The 12215-nt window shown below is 42.8% G+C and overlaps 1 protein-coding gene across 3 annotated transcripts in view; it reads left to right on the forward strand.

Moving 5' to 3' along the window:
- The window catches only part of mdfic (MyoD family inhibitor domain containing), a 60575-nt gene that overhangs the window by 15485 nt on the left and 32875 nt on the right, over nucleotides 1-12215 (forward strand). For all 3 annotated transcript variants that reach the window (XR_008414364.1, XM_053862359.1, XM_053862358.1), the window contains exon 4: nucleotides 10931-11278. Coding sequence is in view for 2 of the 3 variants with exons in the window: in XM_053862359.1 (XP_053718334.1) it covers nucleotides 10931-11278 (348 nt within the window). In the remaining variant the exon portion in view is untranslated. The remainder of the gene's footprint in view (nucleotides 1-10930; nucleotides 11279-12215) is intronic.

Here is a 12215-nt window from a genome sequence, read left to right on the forward strand (position 1 = left end):
TTCAAGTGTCAGTTTCTCTTCAGTAGACGAATGAGAGGAACCATGACAGAGAATTACGGTTGAGAATAATGACTTGACAACACAGGGTTGTGCAAGTGTATCTCATGCACTTGTGCACCGTACAGTATTCGCTATTCGAATGACTTTAGATTTTAATGCAAATAATCAAACAACTTCTGCTCTGTTTTGATATATTGCATTTTATGTCATTTTAAACAGTGATTATTAACCTTTACCAGGTCAATTACTCTAAATTTCCTGTCCGTCTGTCTTGCCATGCTTCCACCGTCTCTCCCACCTTCCCTCTTATTCGTGATCAATCAAGTTAGTGGGGGGCATTTGAAATAAAGACACTCTCACTGTCCGTCATTACCAGGGCTCTAATGACACGAAAATTTCATGTCAATTATCGGGACCAAAATGATAATGATTATCGTGGTATTGTTGCAATGTGCTCAAACGTTCAAAAAGTACTTCAATAACCTGATATCAATGAACAGCATTTCATTTCACTGTGTTTAGAACAACACAACTTATCCAAACAAATCAGATAAAGCACACTAACAGTCTTGTCCCTCCATCAAAATACTACTGCTGGTTTTACAAACGAAACTACTAAACTTTTAAGAATAACATATTCAAATGTTTGGTTTATGTTGAAGCTGCAGAAGTAGCTGCCAGCATCAGCAGCAGGTCCTGATGCTGCATGTGACGTAATGGCATTGTGCAGTTTCATTCATTGTTTCAGCAGCAGAGTTGTGGTTAATGTTTCTTACGAAGTACAGCTGCAAGTATCCGGATGACTCCAGAACCTTAGAAAAGTCTCTTTTGTGCGCTGATCACGTGAATATGTGCAATAACAACCAACGACAGGTGACTATTACCATTTCACATATGTTGGTGGAACAAAGCAAAGCATTTAGCGCAGCTTATCTAAACCTGCTTGTGAATACAAATAAAGCTTGACTCCTGTTTCACCTCGGTGAGATGTTCGTTGACGCATTTCAATTCGAACTCCTAACCATGTGACGTCACACTAACTCTCAACTGAAGCTGGTTTCAGGAGTGCTGAGGTGTGCCCTCTGTTCATATGTTTGTCCACAGTTGTATTCATTCCAGAAGGTGTTGAATAATGTTTTCCGCGCGTCTCCTGGTCTTGAACACTCAGTCCTGATTACTGTTCTTACTATAATCTGCAGAATGAGCAGTATGTAATGTACCATATTCTGTGGGCTTATTTTTCTAACTATGATAGTTGGAAATGGATAAACTAAAATTTGATCTTTCTCATGTCAGTGTCTGTTAAAGTGACAGCGCATCTCACAAACAGTGTAGATAACGCTGAAAACAGGACAAAGCAAGCATTTCTAAAGTTTCTTCCCCTTCTGTCTCAATAATTTCAAGTCCCCCCTCAAAACTCAAGTCTGATAATCTTTCAGAGGCAATTTGATTTAATTTGTTCTTTATCTGTGTATTTGACTCATTTTTTTCTAACACTTGCTATTTCCTTACATCGGGTTTCCATTTTCCTGGAAGGTTTCTACCAGTATATGTGGCTCCTTAAATAGGAAGGTGCAGTATATGATCAGTGCTGACAGCTAATATGGTGACACACATACACAGCGATCATGTCACGCTGGTTGATGATTATCTGAGCTGGTAATTTAGCCGTCCTCAGCGACTGTCACCGTCCTCATTTTATCTAGAATAAATACAAAATGGTGTTGGCCGAGTGACACGGCCAGAATTGCCAAGTGATGTCCGGAGTCACATTCTGTCCAATGTCAGATCTAACTAGTGACATTTCTGTTAGCCAATGTCAGCCCGACATCCACCGTGTGCAAAGACACAGTGCCATAGATGTCCGTCAGTGTTCGAGGAAATGAGCATCATTATTGTAATTCAGAAGTGCTGACTATTTTGATATTTCATGAGGCTGCGTGAAAGCGGCTTCCTCTTTTTTTAAATCCATTTTTTCAATGTTAAATAGTTTACTGTAAGTAAAAAGAAAAGTAAAAAACAAACAAACCAAAAAAAAAACAGTAAAGAACCCTTGTCAAAAACATACAATGGTAGTTTAGAGATAATTCAGGTGCCACATATTGTCAGCTCAGCCATTTGAGTTTTTAGTTGATAAATTATGTGTGGTCATACCAATTGGATTTTAATAGAACATGAATGAAAAAAAATGCTGTTTAGCTGTAGTCTGTTAAACAAATAACTTGACTGTGGAGAAAGGCTACAACATTTTCTCTACAACACAGACTCGAGTGTAGAAAAACTAAAGTGACAACGTTGTGATGATCGTCATTGAAAGATGTCATCTTTCCATAACTGTTAAACAACGTCACACGCCATGTTACAGATTATTCTGTAAAGCACGTCTTTTATCATGCAGTGGAACCACTTGCAGCTCCTCTGATTGTTCAGTCGTCTTCAAACATCTGTTCTTGTTGTTCCTTCCATAGCAGTGACGAGTCCTCGTCCAGAGTTTAGAAGGTCAAATGGTAAACGGGGCTTTTGATACGCCCAAGGAAATTTTCCAATCAGAGCTCTTTGTAATAACATTCATCGCTCCCCCCTTTCCTGCTCTGTGCGGGCGATAATTCCCCAGGTTTGGCGTCTATAAATACGAACAGTGGAAGACGTATAATTTCTAATGAGAAAATAGATCCCTTTGGATTGAAAAGCAGGGGGCTGTTGCACGGGTATTTGTTAGGAGGAGAGATGATACCTCGGGCTGTTTTGGTGCCGAGAGCAGGGGGTGGTGGGACTGGTGAGGGGACTCGGGCTAGGTCATTGCACATTTGCTAAATTAGCATTTCAATCATGCAGGTGCTCGAGCAGAACATGTACATGTTTTCACCCCGGAGAGATAAACAATGACAGCTTTCCTGTTCTGTCCCGTCGGCTTGGTTCTGCAGGTGCCTACTTTTCTGTTTCAAATTTTAATGGTGCACAACGCAGGCTTATCATCCACACGTTCTCCATTAGGATTGTGACTCTTTCTGAACAGAAGCGGTTCACAGCCAATCGCTGATGATTTGATCACATTTGGCTCCCACATGATGAAGTTGTGATGAAAATATGTGTTGCCGTCTAAAGCTGTTAACTCTTTAGCACAAATATGGGATGAAATTCTGCCAGTTGTGGTCACATGACATTCAATGTGTTGTATGAGTTGCCGTGGAGGTAAGTTAAATGGGGCGCTGGGAAATGGGCCATGCTTGGGAAGGGGCAAAATTGTGACTTAAGGGTTCTCAAATTTGGCAATCGTTCAATTTTGGATGGCTGGTTCATCTGTCAGGTCATGTGACATTGCTGGTGGCAACCAACAGTGTCAGTCATGGGTTGTTGCTAAAAAAGTAAAAAAAAGGTTGAGATTAATATTAATTTTTACCGCAAATTCATATGTTTAAAATGTAGCATATTCCTTTAAAGTTAAAAAGAATTTAAGGATGGAAAAATAGATTTTTGAAGTAAAACAAGTTTCAGCGAGGAAATAGAAACAGGCATTCAAATTCACAAAGTTGGGCTGTGAGGTAGGAGAGAAAGCATTAAGGGTGGAGCGCCCACATCAGTGACTAGATGCAGTGCTTTGAGCAGGGACAGCCCAGCGAATGCGTGGATGGCACACCAGCCCAAATTGCTGCTGTCAGACATCACCACCGCTGAACAGGCTCATGATTCCAAATAGGGCAGCAAAGTAAGGCAAAGCCCGCATGAGGAAGTACAAAACGAATGATCAAAAAATTGTTGACTGTAAATGGTAAAACGAGTGTGTCACTTCACAAGATCAAAAACAAAACAAAAAAATGAAAATGCAACTATCAAATTTTTTTTGTATTCAAGACAAACTCAAACTTCAACTAGAAAACAAAGACAAAACCTTAAAGATTGGAAAAGTTGCCCATGGAGGGAGAGTACAGTCTCACATGTTGAAATGTTGAAAATGTATTTTGGGCCACCATCACCTAGTCTGTAACCTCTTAGTTCAAGGTCATTTCGGGGGCTGCTGCCCACTTCTCCTTTCTTTGAGCTCCTCTTGTGGATGTCTTCTTCTTTCAGTCATTACTGGAAGCTCATGGCTGTAGGTGAGAGTGGGCATGTAGATGAACTAGTAAAGGGAGAGATTTGTCTTTTGGTGTTGCTCTTCCTTTTCCAGACAGTATCTGTCTGTGATGCTCCATCCATCCTTCACACAGGAACAAGACTTTATATTACTTAAACGACTGTTGAATGCGAGAGCCGATTCTGATCTGACTCACAGTCTACGTGTAAACTTCAGGTGGAGATGAAACTCCATCATTCTCCCGCGCTGTTACTGAGTGAAGTGGGCCCTTTAAGGAAAGAGGCTGATATTGTATTCAGTGTAAACTTGTGTAATTCGGCTATTAGGAGATTAAAACAAGATGAGGATGCTGCTGTTTATTTGGTCGACATGATGTGACATTTGCATAACCGCATGCCTCCTCTGATGGGCATTCTAATAAGCTTCAGCAAACACTGCCGCCCTCGTTCCGCCGCCGTCTCGTGGGCATTAATATTAAAAAGCTGCGAGATAGAAACGCAGGCAGCTTTGGTGGTTATCCGCTCGACTCCCGGCCTTTTTATAGTTTTTCCTGGTGAGCAAATGAGAATCTCCACTGCGCCCTGTTTGACCTCTCAGCTACACTTTCATGTTCTGAGCTATTTTCAAATTCTTGTTTGTGCGACTCGCTCTCATTCGTTCATGCATATTCCATCTTGCTACCTGTGTGTGTTTGACTAGTGACATACCCTGGCGTTTGTGTGCACGCTCCTCCTTTCTTCCCGTCTTTTGGGTGCAATTTTGTGCCTCTCTCCTGCAGGACCTATTTTCCGTGACAAAAACCGAGGTGTTTATATACTCAGTTTTACATACAGAGCGATCCCTGGCTCTCTCCTGACGCTCCGGCGCTCGGTCCCTGTGTGGCGCAGCTGCTGAAGACTCTGTGACAAATGGCAATTATATTTGTGTGTTCTTCATGAATCCATCAAACACTGGCCTTTTAAAAATGCTCCCCAGATATTTGAGGCTGTCAGCTACTAGTAGCTGCGACCAAATTGGGATGCTGCTTAGACAGTCAAGAAGCACTCACCCCGAGTTTCCCCTGTGATGTGTGTGACAGCGTGTGCAGAGGAGTACCATGTTTTATTCAACTACAAATGTACACTCTCAACAGTTGTTGATGTGCTGGAAATAGGGCGGTTACGAGTCCAATTTGAAGCGTGGCTGTACGCGTGTGTGCGACCACATCCTCTCGCAGGAGCTCGCCATTTAATGCAACCTGTCAGGTTGTTTTCAGTGATCTCTGCAGCGTCACAACAGTGTTTCAAACATTTGCTCCGTGCCGCGCCTTGTTCGGGTAGATTCTGGCCAGGGGGATGTTCCCTAGCCAGAGTTGGTGCAATCCTGAGGAAGGATGTAAATACTGTTGCTGAGTGGCATCAAAGGTAATCAAAACTGACAGGATGAAAATATACCTGGACTCAACTATAGTAAATGCTGCTGAAATATTCTTTGAAAGCTTAAGACAACTCTTTATTTTGATTGAACCTGTGTCTTCACCAGCGATGGTTTTCTTGACGCACTCCAGTTTCCAAAGAGATGTAATGACACAGTCAAGAAAACTATTTTTTTAGTTTAATGGTGAAATGCTTTTCAATCCCTTAGGTCGCGTCGAGACTGAAGACCTGTTGTTGAGATGTTTGATGTGGGATTGAGTCTCTACTAGGTGTCGAGACCAAGGGTCGGCAACCTTGACAATCAAAGGAGCTGTTTTTTGTTCCCTTTCCTGCCAAAGCTGTCTGAGGCTACAAAACACTGCATGTACACTAAAATAAAACCTACCTCATTTACTATTTTAGAAACATGGTTGAAAGAATCCCCTCGGACTCCAAAAGACCTGGACAGCAAAATAAACTAAAAATAATATTTAATGATTCACATCTCACTCTGAAACATCAACACCACGATTAATGGAGATCAGACAAATGTGATCAAAGAAAAGAAAAGCGTGTGTGAGACATATCACCTGCTGGTCAAATAATTATCAGAACACTGGACAATTGAATCAGTCTATTTTGTCCCTCCAGAGCTGCATGTACCCATGTACATGCACATGGGTACATGCAGCCTGCCACCTCTTCAGGACCTGTATGTCTCTAGGACCCAGAGACCTGCAGGTCGGATCAGAGCCGACCCTTCTCATCCTGGACAAGGACTGTTTGTCCCTCTGGCAGGAGGCTGCGGTCCATCCAGACCAGAACCTCCCATCACAGGAACAGTTTCTTCCCCCCGGCCGTTAGACTGTTTTATTTTGTTGGCAGCACTTTATTCTGAAGCACTTTCATAGTTGGTGGGATCCCCACTGACCATGGCAATACATTTGATTCTGATGTGTGATTGAGAATCCAGTAATGCTCTTGTGCTGCCTGTGCTCAGCAAATTGCCTGTTTATGGCGAGAAACCTTTCAGTTGTGACCGAGCGATCCGTCACTAGTCAATGCTGAAGGCTGTCACAACAAAGACCCAAAGACCTGCAAGTGGCTCTGTAGCCGTGGCACGCCGACCCCTGGTCTCGACCCTTTCATAAATATGGTGAGAAGCTCAGTTCACCAGATGAGACTCAAAGTAGAACCACTGCTCCTCTATGTCGATTGAGGGGGTTCTGGCATCTTAGCATAATGTCTCCAGGCCTGCTCCCTTATAAAGTGTTTCCCTGGAAGGCAGCCCCAGGGTTGACCCAGGACTCACTGGAGAGATTATGTCTCTTTATTGGCCTGGTTACACTTGGCCTTCCCCAGAGGAGGTATCTAGGGAAAGTCTGGACCTCTTTGCTCCAGCTGCTGTCCCCGCGATCTGACCTCGGCTAAGTGTTGGAAGATGGATGGGTCGGGGGAAAGTCCTGGTTCAGTGCATGAGTTTGAGTTTGATTATTAGTAGTGCCACGTCAGTAATTGCTTATGTTGTTGTTTTTTTTAGTGTAATCCTACCTAAAATTTGAAAACCTAAAATATTTTGAGTTGCAATATGTAATTGTGAGGCTGGCCTTCTTTTGGCACGTTGACTCTCAAGACTCCCAAAAGTTTAGCCCCTGGACTCACTGTTTCGAAGCATCTCGAACATATTTTCTCTCATTACATTTCTGGGCGGCCGCTCGAGTCCGTCATTGCCATCTCTGACAGAATTATCATTAACGTGATCAATGATTATGAATATTCCTCACCGCCATCCATCCGTCTCTGTCACTGTGTTCATCAAGATAAAAATAAAAGACGGACCTGCTTCTTCTTGCCCCGATGACGTCGGTCCTCTGCTCCAGACTTTGAGCAGTTTATGGACTTGGTGGTTTCTCTAATAACTATTTATACTGGAGGAAATTGAAAGTTAGAGCTCAGTAGGGAAGGTCGTTCAGCCTCCCAGTTCGGAGTTTGTGTGTCAGTGTGGAAGCCAGAAATTATGTTGTATCACATCTGGAATTGTGAAAGGATCTTTATGAAGGAGTTTTGTGCTTTTGAAAGAAAGCAACCTTCAACAAGGGAACTTGTTGACCACATCATATACGTTTGGGGCTTTTTGTTTCGGTACATCGTACGACATAATTTCTGCGCTGAGTGATGCACTATTTGTAAGATTGCTAGAACACGTCCCTCTTCTTGTTAGTCCACTCCCTAGTCCTGGTGGTCTTATTTAGGTGCATAAGAAATGTTATTGCTAATTCTCGAGTGTGTACTTGTTGTGTCGGAGGTGGTGTGAATGCTCAGGAATCCGATATATTTCTCTAATTGCTCTGTTTCATGTCCGGCCTTGTGGGGTGAAGTGCTGCTCTAAAGCGCGATTCCTTCACTTGCCCTTGTGAGCTGTAATTGTGGCGGAGCGGTCGGCAGAAAAACAAGTCAGTCAACACAATTCTGCTGGTAAATACGTGGTGAAGTAAATGAAGAGGTTTCACTGGAGACAAATGGTTTTTTATCGTTGCTCTACCAGTCAGGGTGTTCTGTGGGTTGTCTGAGGTCAAATAGTGATTTATTAAGCTGTAATGCTCAATACCAAGACTCAGGTCTCATTCAAGCCATTGACAAAGGTAGAGGAGCTGGACTGGACCTAGTTTCTTTCCTGTGGAATGATTAAACAAGTTTAAAAAATGTTGAACGTGATGAGATCTATGTTATGAAAAAGAAAGTTAAAAGGATAATAAAATCCGAAAACGACAACAACTAGAACAACATAATGAGGTTCACCCTCAGGCTTTCAGCTAGGATTTTGAAACAGGCAGTCCAAAACCTCGCCCCCAACCCATAACCCCGCCCCTAACCCTTCCTCCTAACAACTTGCTTTGTAAAAAACAAAGCTGTAAACATCTATTTGTACCAAAATAACTTGATAAACAACAAATAAACAAGCATCTGAGTCAAATAACAGACGTTAAGAGACAAGAATTCTCTGTTGCCACAGTAACAATTTGAGATGCAGAGGTGCCCTGGGGAATTGTTTTACTTAGCTGACCCTGATTAATAAAAAAATAATATACAATAATGCATATAACATTTTATAATGATTGTTTCCCTTACTACAAGCCGTCGTGTGTACAGCCTTGTGTCTACATCGTTTTTTCATATATTTATGCAAGATTACCATGCAGTTGCATCAGCTGTGATGGTCTTCTAAACTTTCACAACCACAACATTCCTTCATTCAAACAATGCATGTGTAAAGGCTTGTCGCTTGATTAAATAAATAGAAATAAATGGTCTAATTTTGATACCAGAGAAGCTATTTTGTTGTCATTCTGAAAGGGCTCAGTGTTCGTCCGCTTGCCGCTGGGATGCGCCAAATATTCCTTCGATTAGAAAGCAGTGAGTTAGTTTTGTTGACAATTGTTTAAAGTTTGGAACCTATCTGCGGTTTCCACCTTTCATCAGTGTCAGACATCCCATCAATAGCAGTGCGCTTCCATGCTTCGAGTGTCGCGACACGCGAGATGTGGATCGCCGCGAGATTACAGCGGTAAACAAATATGGTGACCGCGATGGCCAAAATACGATTGCGAAAGGTTCCAGAATCTGCGAATTTGGATCATATTCATCTAAATTACTAGGCGTAAACACAATTTATTGTAAACCAGTGAGATGACACAACAAGTTGGGCATTATACCGGTACTAATAATACATTTAAGATGCTGAGGAAACAGGGCGTCCAGTTTTCAGTGCTGGAGGACGTTCATTTTTTCATGTCTTGCGGTTTAGTGCGCCCTCTGGCCAAAAGCCTGGTGAAGGATATCTGGACCGCCCGCGCGGCCTGACCTAATAAGAGAGAAAGGTTGGATGGATATGGTCCAATTCATCAACTGGTGGTAGTTGAATAAAGAACAAAGAAAGTCAGTGATGTAAGGGTGAAAGATAGTAAGAGTCACTCAGTTACTTAATGTAATAAATCAATAATCTAAAATTGACACTGGCCATGAGTGACGGAATTTCAGCGTCATCTCTATGCATGAGGTTTGAAATTGAAAGTGATCTGGTACGTCCACCTGCCAAAACGTGGGCCGCTGCTCCATCTGTGCAGGTGGCCACGAACCTTTGTTCAGAGACAGAGATTTCTGTTAATGGCCGGACTGTTGAGCTGTTAAGACTCCTGGTATGTAAAGAAAGTGTAGAGAGTCAAAGTTAAACTGCGATGAATAATTCAGAAAGGCCCAGGCGTGCACTCACTCTGATGTGTGGGGAGGAAAAACTCCCGGTAGAGCTGAATGTGCAGGAGCACCACATCCTCATCCCTCTTCTTCATCAGTCGGGTCGTCGTCGCCTGACTTTCCGCGACTGTCACACGCTCTGCGAGGACATCTTGGAGCGTTTTTCGCTAGAGCGCAGATCATTACTGCTGCAGACGGCAGCTATTTTGTGTACGTGCGCTATCACACACATTCATCTCTCGTTGCGTTTCAACTCACCTGAGTTCCGTCGATGACTGTCAGCGTTTCTGATCCAGCGTTTCTATCTCTCTGCTCATCTCCAGTTGAAGTGTTTGCCATGTGATCAATATGGCGTGGGGAGGATTTGCTGAGAATGATTTCAAGATCGGCGGTTCATAACATCAACTCGACATTGAAAAGTGAAGACTGCTGACAAAGTTCCCCTTCAGTCCAAATAAGTCACAGGTTTACAGAGCGCTCACATCTATCAACGGAATAACTTTAGTTTGCCTTGAAATCGACACTTATCCACACCAAAGATTGCCTTTTTACATCGTCTAGCTTTTTGATGAACTACTCACAAACTTTACCTGATTGTTCAAATTGACATTTTCTGAATTTTGCCTGCTGGTATTTTAAAGTTGAAGTCTTTATTGTACAGTCTGATTTATTCTCTATAAAGTCGTTCCATGCTTTCAATAATCTGCAAAAGGCATCGTGGATGGGTAGTACGGTGGGTGGATGTAATATTTTCTTCAGACTGTAGTCATTTACAGTATTTGGTTGTTAGAGGTTACAACATTTTGGTACATGGCCCTCATACGTTGTATGGCTACCTGCATTTTCTTCATTCTTCCAACTTTCTTCCAACAGTGTCAGACATCCAAGCAATAACAGTGCTCTTCTATGCTGCATTGATCGATCAAATGTGAGTGGCATGAGATGTGGATGAACAGATTTCACCCCTAACAAATATGCCACCCATGATGGCAAAGCCGCAGGTCCACCAAGGCATGAGAATCTGTGAATTTCGATCTAATTTAGTGACATTTCTGGGGAGATATTTGAAGCCAGTATGATGGCACGACGATTGGGGCATTATATGGGCACTAATGATCTGAAATTTAGGGGATCCTGCTGAAAAAAAAATCTAATTTCATGCACAAAATGCCTTTGCTGATTTAACATTTTTGCCCTTCCCTTCACCCTCCAGCTCAACCCCATCGCATCTCTCATTCTACGGACCAAGAACACCCGGCAAACGACCAAAATGGAATCCACCTCAAATCCCCAGTCTCATCTGGGATGAGCAGCTCCAATGGAACCCACCCAGCCATTGGTGCCACTGGTGCCACATGCACATGCCAATGTGGCGCCACATCTGCTCCCATCGCGGATCTGAAAGTGCCTGCAACAGTAGAGCAACCCAAGAAGCATCCGTCCACGCCGGTGTCCCAGAGGATGCAGAGGAAGTTGCGGTCCAGCCTGTCGGTCAACAGTGACAGCAGCCGGCGCAGCAAAGGCAGTTCCACCGGCTCACAGAAACCTCCACTGCCAGAGGGTGAGTGTGTGATTGCTGGAACGCACGCTAACATGCTAACAAACACTTGTTGCTAGCAAATTAACATCTCCTGTCTGTGAATTCCTCTTCCAACTTTTCATACTGAAACGTACCACTAACACTGACTACCTCTGCCAGTTGTCCTCAAGTGACCACATCTTGAACATTCTCTGTCCACACAACCTCACAGTTGGAAGATTATGCAGTGAGCCCTTTGCTCTGCTCTGATTACACATTCATCACTTTAAGGTGTTCACCTTTGGCACGACTTCAAGGTTTTTAGGTTGTTGTCTGTCAACTTAATAGTGTTGCTTCATAGTTAATCCAGAACAGTGAATCAGGGCTGCTAACATGTTGGTTACCTTGTTGCAGTTCTTGGCGTGAATGTTCCTCCTCTATGAAGTTCTTTTGGTCTCATTGTGAGCTTTCCGGTTTCCTCCCTCATAAGGAGAGCATACACTGTTAACCTCTGTAATTAATTCTTGGCGTTTAAGTGTTTGTATGTGAGTTGTGTGTGAGTAGCTGTCTATATGTGCCCTGTGATAGACTGGAGACTTGTCCAGTGTTTCCCTCCGCCTCAAGTGGTAAGGACAGACTCAGAGGTATGAGTAGTGGAATGACTGGGTGTCACTTTTATCAAAGGTATTTATTTATATGCAACAAATTGTGTTGACATTGATTATAAATCCACTTTTATTCCATATTTTATCAATGTTATTGTTGTCCTTGTGGTGACCCAGTGAGATGGTTCGTTGTCAGGCTTAGAGAGTGGCATGTGTTTTCGTGTGCTTATATTTATGGTGTGGTGAGATCCAGAGTTTTTGAAAACTGCTTTATAAAAGAAGTTCTCTGATGGATGGAATACTTCATCTGGCTTGTTTGGGATGATGGAGGAAAGAATGGAAGACTTGACATTTATTGCATTTCTCATCCTGTT

This window comes from Synchiropus splendidus, chromosome 4 (genome assembly GCF_027744825.2).
Source record: "Synchiropus splendidus isolate RoL2022-P1 chromosome 4, RoL_Sspl_1.0, whole genome shotgun sequence".
NCBI lineage: Eukaryota > Metazoa > Chordata > Actinopteri > Syngnathiformes > Callionymidae > Synchiropus > Synchiropus splendidus.